Source organism: Pleurodeles waltl, chromosome 1_1, assembly GCF_031143425.1.
Source record: "Pleurodeles waltl isolate 20211129_DDA chromosome 1_1, aPleWal1.hap1.20221129, whole genome shotgun sequence".
Classification (NCBI taxonomy): Eukaryota; Metazoa; Chordata; class Amphibia; order Caudata; family Salamandridae; genus Pleurodeles; species Pleurodeles waltl.
Window position 1 is genome coordinate 219,309,763 of NC_090436.1, and position 14,632 is coordinate 219,324,394.

Sequence of the window (14,632 nt, forward strand, 5' to 3'; positions counted from 1 at the left end):
AGAAGACAACCGTAATAAAAATTACAAACACATTGAAAGCATGGGGATAACGTTACCCAGGGCAGTAGGACAATTTTGCCAAATGTCCCAATGAATATTAATTAAATAATATATCCAGACCCAAACTGCATGTTTGTGAAACATAGATCAACAGGACATGCCACTGACCATTACCTCTACGCCATGTTAAGGCCTATCCTAGCAAGACCTATTCTGTAAAAAATATAGAGAAAGGTCCATCTCCCATGGATAAGGCATCGAAAAATGCTCTATTAAAAAGAAGCTGAATACAGAAATAGCAACTACTGGCATTGAATCAGATTTGTCCCTAAGAAACAACTAGAGAAAATACAAATACCTGTAGGATATTGTGGGAAGGTCACTCTTTTTGGCATGGTTACCCCCACTTTTTGCCTGTCAGTTTTTTTAGACTGTATTCACTGGAATCCTACTAACCAGGACCACAGTGATTGTGTTCTCTCCTCCAAAGTCAGTTACCCTGGTACTTTTTTACTCCCCACAATTAGCATACTGGTGTACCCCTGTAAGTCCCTAGTCAAATGTATGCAGGTACCTAGGGCATTGGTACACCAGGGGACCCCCATGGGCTGCAGCATGTATTATACCACCCATTGGAGCCCTTGCAAACTGTGTCTGCAGGCCTGCAGTTGCAGCCTGCGTTAAAAGATGCATGCATCCTTTCACTGCTGGTCACTGCACCAGGTCACTTTAAGCCACCCCTATGGCAGGCCCTTTCAGCCCGAAGGGCAGGGTGCAGGTCCCTGAGTGTGAGCGCTCCCCTGCAAGAACAGAAGTGCCCCTATGACCTCCAGTTCCATTGCACTGGACTTCGTAAGTGCAGGGAAGACATTTTACCCATGTTCTGGCCACAGGTCACTCGCTACCTGTGGTCCAGCTACATAATGGTAACTTCGAACCAAGGCATGTTTGGTTTCAAACATGTCAGAATCATACCCCAGTACCAATGCCAGTATTAGTGCCATGATTCCATGGGGGCTTCTTAGAGGACTCCCCAGTATTGACCCTACCAGTCTTCCAGGGTTGGCCGGAAGCCCACGCTGCTGCCACCCCTCAGACAGAGTTCTGCCCTCCTGCTGCTTGACCAGCTCAGGCAGGGGAAGGTGAACAAAGATCTGTGGGAGAGGGGATGCAACACCCTCTCACTTGGAAAAAGTGTTACAAGGCGGGGGTAGCCTACCCAAGCCACTGGTTTGCTTTGAAGGGCACATCTGGTGTCCTCCTTGCATAAAATGGATTGCACCAGTCCAGGGACCCCAGGTCCCTCCACTGGGTTGAAAATGGACAAAGGAAAGGGGAGTGACCACTTCCTGTCTATCTCCTGTCTAGCTTGTCTGCCGTATTACGATCTCCAATGAATATAATGGGATCATAATATGGCAGACAGGATATCCGTCACATTTGTGATGGAGAAAATCCCTCCATCAAGGTTGTAATAAGGCCCATGTGGTCTTAAGGCTCACAAGACAATAACCTTCTGGTGTACAATGTACCAAATCCAACAAAAGTACAGAACTTTTACAATGAATGATAAGTAATGTCATGAATCACTCAACATAGTGCACGTACCAAGGTTAAAAATAGAACCCATACAAACGAATAAAGAAGGTCACAATCGACCTTGTTTGAAAACACGAGGAATATTGAGAAAGAAATCCTCAACAGCGTATAATCCCATCATTGGAAAATCATTCTGCTGATGAACATCCCACTAATACCTCAGAGAATTTAAAGAGACACTACTACATAACAACCATGAGAAATAAAAAGTGTATTTAAATACACTCCCTTAGCAGAAGGTAAATAAAATTCTGAGATTCCCCTAAAGCTGCCAATATCAACACTTCCCTATAAGAGATACAGAAAGAAGGAACACCACACCGGGTACCATCATTAGGTGGAACAGGCAGAGGAAAGAAAAACAAACTCACAGGCACTGCCCAAGCGTGGCTCATTTGTGAGATACTTTAATACAAATGTCTCCCATATAATCTAGAATGGAAGGAACTGACATGGCATAATGTATTGAAGAACAATGCTGGCTTGCTGTTCCGCTCAGACTGTCACAAAAATGTCTTAAGGCAGAATCAGCATGTGCGCCGAACAAATGGGCACCATCAAAAGGCAGGTCAATCAAAGTGGCTTGAATAGTCTCTGAAATTCCGGAGGTAAGTAACCAGGTATGGCGACAAACTGCCACTGAAGAGGCCATGGCCCGACCCACAAAGTCAGTGGTATCCATACCACAACAAATTATTAACGTAGCTGCCTGCTGGCCATCTCTGATCAAAGGGGCAAGATCATTCCAGGTATCATCCAGCAATGATAGCAAGATGCGTTCCAATGAGTCCCATATTAAATAGGAGAAACATCCATGAATGCAAGACGTACTGACAGAGCACAAAGCAGAACCAGTGGAGGGAAAAATCCACCTGCCACTAGTGTCAAGTTTTTTGGAATTTCTATCAGATGGAAGGGGAGGGTCAATATAGTGTGATGTGGAAACAGCCTGCACCACCACACTGTGAGGAGTAGGATGTCATAGAAGGCAGACCAGATCACCAGGGGCTGGTCGGTGTCTATGAGATATAGCCCGATCAACCGGGGCCCCAGTTTCAGAATTATTTAAAGTCCTTAACAAATGTCATATAGGGCTTCACTGTAAGGCAGTACCAGCTCAACACTGTTTGGTCGTGATTGACGGCACCAATTAGAGGATCAGTAGTCAATTCAACATAGGGAAATGTCAGATCCAATACTTCAGCAATTCCCATTAGCATATCAGCTAGAGAGAAACTTGCCTCCGTAGCAAGGCCAGGTGGGGAATGGAGGCCCAAGGATGGAGAAGAGTTCAAACCTCTAGCTGCCCCTAGATCAGCCAATCAACAGTCCTCCATTGGAGGCAGAGCAGTGTATGAAAACCCCAACTCTTCCTCAGCCCCTTCAAAACCATGTTCCTCTGATGGAGAAACATGAGGAAACTCCCCAGAAAACTGAGGGAGCATGCCTGGCATGACCAGCGCTGTACCCGACATCGACCAGTGCCAAAATGACGCTTACTCAACTTCGGAAAGGGAGAGGGGCACGACTTCAATGGGTGCTGCCTGCAGCATTGGTGGAGTCGGCTGACCGGATACCAGCACTAAAGGTGGGACCACTGAAGGGCTGTGCATTTGCACCGTAACAGCTTCGAAAGCTGGATCTGAAGGCTTAACTGAAGTTGAGGGCGAACTCGCTGCCAGAGACACAGTCAAGGCACCTTGACCCTCCATGGGGCCTACAGGCGTTCCAGAGGGAGGTGATTTTCCAAACAAAGCATGAAGTGATTCATAAAATTCATGCATCTGGGAGAGAGTCGCCCTGGCCCCGGGATAGGGGGGGAACATGGGGCGTACTCAGGACTGGACACCTCATCCGAAGAAAGGTGGGAGGCCGTAGGCGGTGAAGTCTGCAACTGCTGCAACTTCACCCACTTGAGTCATGACTTGCAGCATGAAGTCGATGGAGAATGATGTCCACAAGAACTACTCCTTGAACGGGCCCACAAATGGACCTTAGTAGGAAACGGAGACCGAAGTGCTCCAACAGCCGCGCTGCCATAAGCTTCATACAGCACTCCTGTAGCGCCTTCGGTCAAAGTTGAAGACAGGAGTCGCACTCTACGGAGTCGTGGTGCTCACCCGGGCACCATATACCCTTAAGACATAGACAGGGAAAAGCACACCGGTCGGTCGACGAAGACGTAGGAGTAGGCCGAAAAGTGCCTAACAAACCATTACCAGGTTTGTGTTGCAAGCGTGGAAAAGAACAAGTTACTTACCTTCGGTAACGCTTTTTCTGGTGGATACACTGACTACCTGTGGATTCCTCACCTTATGAATTCGATCCTTGCGCCAGCATCTGACAGAAAGTCTTCTTCCTAGCTGTCTACATCGACGAGGACGTCATAATGGCACGGCTTCACGTGACTCCGTCTGACGTCAACGTGCCAATAAGAGGTCCTCGTCAGTTTCACCTCCTTTTTTTCGTGCTCTTAAAGCAAACGGGAGTAAACCGACCATGAAAATTTATAATTAATATAGAAAGATATACGCACACAAAAACCTTTTCTATTTAAATCACCCATTCTTATTGAGAGCTTAAATACATGAATATATAAAAATATAGAGAGAGAGATATCACTATATAGGTATAAATATATACACATTTATATACATACAAAAATATATATATATATGAATATAAGAATAAACATTAAACCAAAGGCTGCAAGATGACTGTGTAACCAGGCAGGCAACGGGGAGGCCGGAGGGACCGTGAGGAATCCACAGGTAGTCAGTGTATCCACCAGAAAAAGCGTTACCGAAGGTAAGTAACTTGTTCTTCTGATGGATACAACTACCTGTGGATTCCTCACCTTATGAATAGAGTCCCAAGCAGTACCGCTCTCGGTGGTGGGTGCCCGCGCCTGATTACACTTGCAATACCAAGTGAGCAAAATGGCCGTCCCTCCTCATCTCAGAGTCTAAACAGTAATGTTTTACGAAAGTATGGAGGGACGCCCAAGTTGCCGCTTTACATATATCTATCAATGGAACTCCCCTCGCCAGAGCCGAGGATGCAGATTTAGCTCTAGTAGAGTGGGCCCTGATACCTTCAGGAGGGACCTTTTTTTCCAAAGAGTTAACAGATCTTGATACACAAGATGACCCACCTGGAGAGTGTCCTTTTCTGTACAGCTCTGCCCTTTTGCTGACCAGCATATCCAACAAACAGTTGCTCATCCAAACGAAAGTCTTTAGTTCTTTCCAGATAAAAACTCAGGGCCCTCTTAGGGTCCAACCTATGGAGTCTCTCTTCTTCTTTAGACGGGTGGGGAGGAGGGTAAAAAGCAGGAAGAGTGATATTCTGCCATAAATGAAAAGGGATGACAACTTTCGCCAGAAAAGCAGCCCTGGTTTTTAGAACCACTTTATCAGGGAAAAACATAGTGAAAGGGGGCTTAGCGGAAAGTGCCCGAAGCTCTCCAATCCTCCTGGCAGAAGTAATTGTGATCAAGAAAACAGTCTTGAAGGCCAAATATCTCAATGGACATGAATGCATGGGCTCAAAAGGCGAACCCTTTAAGAATGTTAAAACAAGATTTAAGTCCCACTGAGGCATGTGAAAAGGAGTAGGAGGAAAGCTATTCACCAAACCCTTAAGGAACATATGTACAATGGGAGACTTGAGTAAAGACGGCTGATCCGGAAGGCAAAGAAACGCCGACAGAGCTGCCAAATAACCCTTAACTGTAGCTATAGCACAGCCTTTCTTCGCCAAACTGAGAACAAACAAAAGTACATCTGAAAGATGGGCCTTTAAAGGATCTTTTTGGTTCTCTCCACACCACAACACAAATTTTGCCCACCTTCCGGCATAAATAGATTTAGTGTAGTGTCGCCTGGAGGATAGTAGAACATCCACTACATCCGGTGGGAGAGAAAAAGAACTCCGGTTGCCCCGTTCAATCTCCAGGCATGAAGGTGCAGGCTCTGGAGGTGGGGGTGTAAAACCTGCCCCTGTGATTGAGAGAGGAGATCTGCCCTGAGCGGGAGACGGAGCGGAGGGCACTGAGAGAGTTGAAGTAGGTCTGTATACCATACCCTTCTCGGCCAATCCGGCGCCACCAATATGATTTGGGCCCGGTCCTGACGAACCTTCCTCAAAACCCGAGGAATCAAGGGTATGGGGGGAAACGCGTAAAGCAACTGGCCGCTCCAGGACATCTGAAACGCATCCCCCAACGCCCCTTGCATCGGAAACTGGAGGCTGCCGAATAACGGGCAATGCGCGTTCTCCCGAGTGGCAAATAAATCCACCTGAGGAGTACCCCACATCTCGAAGATGTGGAGGACTAGATCCGGATGGAGACGCCACTCGTGATCTAATGAGAAGTGACGACTGAGAACGTCCGCACGTACATTCAACACTCCGGCCAAATGATTTGCCATCAAGCAAATCTGATGGTCCTGAGCCCAGGACCAGAGTCGTAGGGCTTCTCGGCAAAGCAGATACGACCCTACTCCTCCCTGCTTGTTTATATACCACATCGCGGTAGTGTTGTCCATCAGGATCTGAACTGACTGACCGCGAAGGGAAGGGAGAAAGGCCTTGAGCGCCAAACGTACAGCCCGCAATTCCAACAGACTGATATGCAACATTTGTTCTGCTGGAGACCAACGACCCTTGACCTCCAGGTCCCCCAGATGAGCTCCCCAACCTAGAGTGGAAGCATACGATATCACTGTGGCCACTGGAGGGGGCAGTGAAAACGGTTTTCCTTGGGAAAGGTTGCCGTCCTCTGCTCACCACAGGAGATCCGCTACAGCGTCCCTGGAGATCTTTATTGAATCCCTGAGATCCCCCTTGTACTGGAACCACTGTCTGCGGAGGCACCACTGAAGAGCCCTCATATGCCAGCGAGCATGAGTGACCAACAGAATGCAAGAAGCAAACAGACCTAGCAGGCATAAGACTTTGAGGACTGGAACTGCCGCTCCACTTTGAAACAAAGGAATCAGCGCCAGAATGTCCCGTACCCGCTGAGGCGGGGGGTAGGCCCGAAACCTTGTCGTGTCCAATACTGCCCCTATGAACAGGAGGCATTGAGAGGGCTCCAGGTGAGATTTGGGTACGTTCACCGAAAAGCCCAGATCGAACAACAACTGCGTTGTCATTCGCAGATGAGACAACACAATCTCTGGAGACTTGGCTTTGATCAACCAATCATCCAGGTAGGGAAAAACCGCTACCTCCATTTCTCTTTCTGAGATGTGCTGCAACAACTGCCATCACCTTTGTGAAGACCCGGGGTGCTGAAGTAAGACCAAACGGAAGGACCGCAAACTGGTAATGTTGCGATCCGACCATAAAACGGAGATACTTCCTGTGCGACTTGATTATGGGAACATGAAAGTACGCGTCCTGCAAGTCGACAGACACCATCCAGTCTCCTTCGTTCAACGCCAATAGCACCTGCGCTAGGGTCAGCATTTTGAATTTTTCCTGCTTGAGGAACAAATTCAAAATCCTCAAGTCTAGGATCGGCCTTAGACGACCGTCCACCTTGGGAATCAGGAAATATCTTGAATAACAACCCTGACCCCTTTCCTGCAATGGTACCAACTCTATAGCGCCCTTTGCCAACACGGTTACAACCTCCTGTTGCAACAACAGAAGAGGGTCTTCTGAACAAAAGGAGGGACGGGGAGGGAAGGGAGGAGGAAACTCCTGAAAGGGGAGAGCATAGCCCTTTTCCACAATTCCTAGCACCCACGAGTCTGTTGTAATTGACCTCCATTGCTGTAGAAAAAGACTCAATCTTCCCCCTACAGGAGAAGTATGACTGATAAAGTGGGGAAAACTAGGGCTGCTTCTGCTGTTGTCCACCAGAGGAGGATGAAGAAGAAGAGAGCTGCTGGGCTGGACCTCTAGCCCTACCCCTACCTTGCCCTCTGAAGGCACGATAGGGCGGGTTGGCAGGTTGTTGGGCATAAGATTGAGACCTACGAAAGGCAGAACCTCTAGCAAACCCTCGAAACCTACGAAAAGGTCTGTACAATGTAGCAGAAGGGGTCTGCAAACCCAGGGACTTAGCTGTAGCCCGACAGTCCTTAAACCGTTCAAGGGCAGAGTCTGCCTTGTCCCCAAACAGCTTTTCCCCATCAAATGGAAGGTCCATTAAAGTAGATTGTACATCTGACGAAAAACCCGAAGATCTTAGCCAGGCATGCCTTCTCGTAGCCACCGATGTTCCCATGGCCCTGGCAATAGAATCCGTGGTATCCAAGCCAGATTGAATAATCTGCTGTGCAGCAGCTTGCGCGTCCAAGAAAAAGGACCCAAAAGATTTTTGCACTTCCTGTGGCAGATCCTTTGCCATCTCCTTAGCCGAGTCCATTAGGGCATGGATGTATCTGCCTAGCACACAGGTGGAATTGGTAGCTTTTAGGGCCATGCTGCAAGAGGAGAACATTTTCTTCGAGGATTGCTCCATCCTCTTGGATTCTCTGTCTGTCGGAACACCAGGGAATGTACCGGGGGCAGACTTTGCAGAACATGATGCCTGAACCACCAAACTCTCCGGAGTCGGGTGACGAGATAGAAACACTGGATCTCCTGGGGCACTTCTATGCCTTCTCGCCACTGCCCTGTTCACAGCAGGAGATGTCATCGGCTTTTTCCATAGGTCTATAATAGGCTCAGTCAAAGCCTCATTAAAAGGCAACAAAGGGTCAGCACTGGAGGAAGATGGATGAAGAACCTCTGTGAGCAGGTTAGTCTTAACTTCTGCTGTGGACAAAGGCAAATCCAGGTAGTCAGCTGCCTTTCTCACCACAGCATGGAAGGAGGCGGCCTCCTCAGTAAACTCCCCCGGAGAAGCAATGTCCCACTCCGGGGAAGTATCCAAACCACTTGCTGTGGCAAGTCCCTGGAAATCATCAGAAGGCTCTATCTCACCTTCCTCAAGCCTTCTGTACTCCTCTTCCTCCAGAAGCCTCAACGCCTTCCTTCGAGATCTTAAATGCGTCTCCAGAGCTGGCATCGACAAGGACTCCATCGACGTCGAAAATCTCAGACCCCGAACCGATTCAGGAAGTCTCCCAGATTCAACCGGCGCCGGAGCCGGCGCCGACCCGAAGTCGGCAGATGACCTCCTCGACGCCGAATGAACAGAAGGAGATGGAGCCGGTCTGGATGAGGCCATCAATGACACTGGATGGCGCGGAGAAGGAGTCGGATGAGAAGCCGACGGATCCACGGTCCCAGGCGAAGGACTCCTGCCAGGGGAAACCCCTGGCGCTGGAGCACCAGGCTCTGTAGGGCAGAAGGGCATGAATGGAGCAGCCCTGTACGACGCCGGCGAGCCCAAATTGAATGCCAATGGCCCCATGGGACCCGCCGGTGCACCAGCAGGGGCCATGGATTGAAAAACAGCATACATCGCATTCAAAAATGCGGCCGGATCCATCCCTCGAGTCGGGAAAGCTGGGTATTGCTGTGTAGATGTCTGGGGAACATCAGGATCCCTCGGCGCCGGCGAGAAGCGAGGACTACCTTGAGTGACCTCATAGACTGAAGGCGCTGGTGACAACCCCGGACTCTCCGGCTGAGGCGTGACCGTAGGACTCATCTCCCACGTCCTCTGGCGCCGTGACGAACGAGATCTCGACCTCGAACGACTCCTTGATCGGCTCCGCTCCGAACGGCGCCGAGAGTCATGACAGCGCCGAGAGTCACGATGAGGCCGCTTCTTATGTTTTTTGGGAGAAGCATGGGAAGAAACCTTCTTGTGTTCCTTCTTCTTTGCCTTGGCCAAGAAGAGCTTCGCTTCGCGTTCCTTCAGAGCTTTCAGATTCATGCTCTGGCACGAAGAACAACCTTCCACATCATGTTTGGAGCTTAAACACCAAATACAGTCCGAATGGGGGTCGGTCACTGACATCCGACCCCCGCATTCCCTACACGGCTTAAAACCGGACTTCTTCGGAGGCGACATTGTAACTTCAAGAGATCGCTACAGTTACCAACGGGCCAGGAAGAAAAAAACGTTGGCGTCGAAGCACAGAAAAAGGAAAAACTGACGTCAGTACGCCGACGAGGACCTCTTATTGGCACGTTGACTTCAGACGGAGTCACGTGGAGCCGTGCCATTATGACGTCCTCGTCGACGTAGACAGCTAGGAAGAAGACTTTCCGTCAGATGCTGGCGCAAGGATCGAATTCATAAGGTGAGGAATCCCCAGGTAGTTGTATCCATCAGAACAAGGCACTGACGTTGGCGGGTCGGAGAGGAGGTTATATGGACTCCTTTGACATCACATCCGGTGGACGACGTCACTATAGAGTCACGCAATGCCATCTTTCGACACGGAGACGTGCTTCGAGGAAAAGGTTTCCGGATCCAGTCTTGCGCCTGGGGAAGATTCTAAAGTAAGGAATATGCAGATAGATGTCTCTATCAGATATGAAAGATTAAGTAGCCCCCATTTTAGAAATTTGGATCAGCTAATTATGACAATGAAGGTGACGGTAATAAACTGCTTACTTAGGAATAAAAGTGTAAAAAACACTGACAACATAGATTGGTTGACTATCACTGAGGGAAAAGGGTTACTTGTAGATTAGAATGTAGCAGTCTGAACTTCCAATTACTCTGGAAACCAATGATTGGCAGCCATTCACACTCCACTCAGAGATTGCATGCCTAATGACTATAATTAGGGTTAGAATGTATCCCACACACCGCAGCACTCTAGAGAAGGATCGTAAATAAATAAGTCCTCCAATGAAGTTGGGTTGTCATAGGATCTTTTACTGGTAGACATGGTGTAATAATGAAGCATGCGTCCAATCATTATTTGAACTTACAGGATGCACTCTATATGCTATCATCTTCAATAGCATTTGGATAAGGATTGAATACCATAACTGTTTATATATCTTGCAGCCTTGAAGAAGACACATGGTGTGACGAAACACGCGTTGGCTGTGTTTATGAAACAATGTTCATCTTATGACTATGATGGCTGTGATTGTGTAACAACGACCATCCTATGCATATGTTGTCCATGTCTACCATTAAAAGAACCTACGACAACTTAACTTCATTGGAGGACTTCTTTATTTATGATCATTCTCGAGTGCTGCGGTGTCTGGGATAAATTTTGCTTGGTGCTTCATATGAACACCACATTACACTCTGGGGTAGTGGAGCTTATCTCACTTCATTGCACTATAGCTTCCACCAATGTGTACTCTTATTGACTTTATGCATACGTTTGGGAAGTGCACCCCGTCAAGCCACCACTACCCATTCTTTCTCTGTGTATAGGGTTAGAATGTATTCAGCGGTAATCACCTCACCAGACAAGCATTTGGAATGCAATAGGTCTCGCATTTACTTGAGTTAGAGCTATTGGCATTGTAAATGCAAAACTGGACTTTTTTTTGCCACATTAATTGGTCAACCATGCTGCATATTTTGGTCCTTTCTGCCACATGATTCCAGTGGCCCTGCATATAACTAAAGGGCTAGTAGGCCTACTGGATTTTTTTTTTTTTAGACAAGGCCCATAAAAAACACAAACTACTATCGGGTGCAAAACATATTTACTTGCCAGCTGGTACAGACGACATTACCAGCGAGGGTAATGAATAATTAATTGCGTTCCAAGAATGCATGCTTACTGGATCACTGTCCCTTTACTGCAGTCTGGGGAGTCAAACAAAACCCCATGATTTTTCACATGCTTGAGGGGAGCCACCTCACATGATATTAATGATCTTCAGTCTTGAACTGAAATATTAGTTAAAAAATATTGGCCATTGTGGAGCATAATCAGCTGTCAGCTCTCCTTGAGTTTATTTTTTAAAAATGCACGCAGACACAGCTCAAGTTTCACAGACTCAAACGTGTGTAGTTCACCTAATTAGGTTTCTGCTTTGTATTTGCAGCTTGTATCATGTTATAAAAATAAAACTACAAGTCCCAAAATGCCAAGTAGAAACAAACTAAATGAGCAAACAACTCATCGAACTAAGGAGCTGGACAATTCTACAAATACTACTCTAAGGGCTGGTTTCCAGCTTGTATCACATTCTAAAAATAAAACTACAATTACAAGAATTAATATGTGTGCTGCAAAGAACGTGTACTAAGCAGACCAGAGTGCATTTAATGTAAAAATGTCAAAATAACTCTGGCAATTAAATGTTCTTTCGGGAGAGAGAACATACTTTTGTCTAATGGAAGCTTGGACTCATAATGTAGCGCAGAGGGTTTATGTGCTTTCTGGAGAGAGAACATACTTTTTGTCTAGTGGAAGCTTGGACTCATTATAAGGTAGCACAGAGGGTTAATGTGCCTGCTGCAAAGAACGTACACTCGGAAAATTACAAAGTGCATGTAAAGTAAAAATGTCAAAATAGCTTGTGATTTATGTTCCTTCTGGAGAGAAAACTTACTTTTGCCTACTGGAAGCTTGAATTCATCATAAGGTAGCACACAGGATTACTGTGCCTGCTGCAAAGAACATGTATTAGGCAAATCAAAAAGTGCATGTAATGTAAAAATGGCAAAATAACTATTGATTTATTTTCTTTCTGGAGAGAGCATGTACTTTTGTCTAGTGGAAGCTTTGAGTCATCATAAGGTAGCACAGAGGGTGATTATGCTGCTGCAAAGAACATGTACTAAGCAGATCAGAGTGCAAATATGCAAAAATGTCAAAATAACAGGTGATTTATGTTCTTTCTGGAGGGAACACATACTTTTGTCTAGTGGAAGCTTGAAGTCATCATTAGGTAGCGCACAGGGTTAATATGTCTGTGCAAAGAATGGACACTAAGCAGATCAGAGTGCATACAATGTAAAAAACTATACCGCCCATCGACTCTCAGTGCAGTGAACGCCACGGCAGCCACTGCGCGCAGTCAAAAGAAAAAAGTAGTTTGCCCATGTTGAAGTATATCAGCAATAGCGCAATTATCTCAGTAACAGCACCCTGTCCAAGGCAGTAACCAAACCGCCCCAAAGTGGGACAAAATCAAAGCATTTACGAGTGACAAAGTGATTTTTGAGGGGCAAGCCCATGAACTAATGAAGTGATGGGTGTGAGGTGGGCGTTGTTAAAAGTCCATAATACTTACAACCTGTGCTTAGTTTGTACTTGTTGTTTCCGGTGCTGAGCACTGGCACTTATTTTTGAGGGCCGGGGCCTATTCTTCTGCCCCAAGCATTTTCTGCGAGCAAAAGACACATATGGGAAAGACGGAGGAAGAGAAAAATGGAAAAGCGTCACAATGGGAGAAAGCTGAAAGCTGCTAGAATGAGCTGAAGGGGCAGGGAGCGGCTTTATATGGATTGAAGAGGCCCGAGATGGCTTCGGGATTACACTCCCTCAGTATTCCGTGTTCGCACATTTAATTGCAGCAGCCGCGTGTTTAAGCGGAAGGGCTTTGGGCACGGGCACGTTTTTATTTACAAATTAAGCACTGCTTACAACAGGTCAAAGCTCTTGTGCGCTCGACCTAAAACTGGATTTTAGGAGAGGCTCAACACGTCCGTCACCAGAGGTTGCTCCTTAGGTTACAGCTCTTCGAGGTGACACTTGGGAAGAGCAGCATGATCTGAGAGAGGAATCTTCTGTCACTGGCTCACAGTGAGTGTGGGAACATTCCACAGAGCAGGAACACCTTTAAATCTAATGACTACGCACAGGAATCGAAGTGTGGACAAAGTAGTTTTACTTCAGATGAGATAAGTGTATTTACTGAACCCCATTTAATAACACTAACTGAATAATATCAATTGAGGCATTTAACTTTGGTGTTAGAAGAGAGAGGGCAGTCTCTGAAATGCACAATTTGTAGTCCTACACTGAGATTCCGGTTTTCCCTACGCTTACAAGAGCAGGCTTTTTAAGGCAATGCAAGGGTTCCTCTTCAGTGGAAAACGAATACAAATTACAATGGCGATGGGCAAGGTCTCAGCTCCTCAGCTGTAGCATGGATTATAGCCAGTTAAAAAGTTATATTTTTGCGACCCGAGTACGTTTGCAGGCGGATTTTACATGATGTGTAATTATCTCCTGTAACTCAAGGCAGTGTGTGCCTGCGACAGCTAACGAAAAACATTAACTCATGGATGAAGAGATGAAGCCAGTGATATTTCCCTGGAACCTGACAAATTATAAGGCAAATTTCATTTTGTGTGCGCGTGTAAAAGCAACACGCAGAAATACCCATAAATAAATAAAAAATACCTTTTGGAAGCTATACTTGCACATTTTGAAATCCAAGAAAACAGTTCTCTGCTCCGTCAAAGCAACTCATTTTACAGTGGGCGAGCACATAATTTAGATCTTTTAAATCACTCACCTCTCGCGCACTTCCTCCACTCTGGGAAAGTCTGAAACAGAAAAGGGCTTCTTGAGTCTCGAGTCAATGCATTGGTGGCGAACATCTCCCCTCTCTGCTGTGAAAAGAGTAAGGCAGCCAAACTTCACAACACAGCGCTCAGAATATGTATAAAGACTCCCTCTGGGCCCCACTGTACTGCTCTGAATAGATACACACCGCCGCCGCAAACACCAGGGGAGAGCCCTGGGGTGCAGTCTACTGAGGTTCATTTATATTCTCCCTGCGCACCAGGGAAGCCTGCCAGGTAACTTTGGAGAACTGCACGCTCCTTGGTTTAAAGCTACATGGCAACACCGCTCGAGACCTGCAAATGTACAGCTGAATTTTTTAAGACGTTTGCATCTTTAATGACGTCGTTTTGCTTAATAGCAACGAGTGTCTCGGTTTTATTTATTTAGTATAGAGAGCAGCAGTGAACGCTTTCGTCACAACAGAAAGGAAAGCATGAGCAGCAGCAGTGCAAGAACACACAGTGTATAGCACAGGAGGCAGCAGCGCCGGCTTCCACCAACTATACAAAACAGCGTCATCAATGCAAGCTCAGCGTGCACATAGGCATTCTTGAATTCTTCTAATGGATGACCACAGTGGGGAAACAATGGCTGGGCAGCAGCATGCATGTAAATGT

At 46.8% G+C, this 14,632-nt stretch overlaps 1 protein-coding gene across 6 annotated transcripts in view; it reads right to left on the reverse strand.

Moving 5' to 3' along the window:
* Positions 1-14,632, reverse strand: part of CPLANE1 (ciliogenesis and planar polarity effector complex subunit 1) — a 1,992,329-nt gene that overhangs the window by 287,466 nt on the left and 1,690,231 nt on the right. For 5 of the 6 annotated variants that reach the window (XM_069221234.1, XM_069221235.1, XM_069221236.1 and 2 more), the window contains one exon: positions 13,963-14,059. In XM_069221234.1, the coding sequence (XP_069077335.1) occupies positions 13,963-14,059 (97 nt within the window). The remainder of the gene's footprint in view (positions 1-13,962; positions 14,060-14,632) is intronic. The other variant, XM_069221237.1, reaches the window with a different exon arrangement.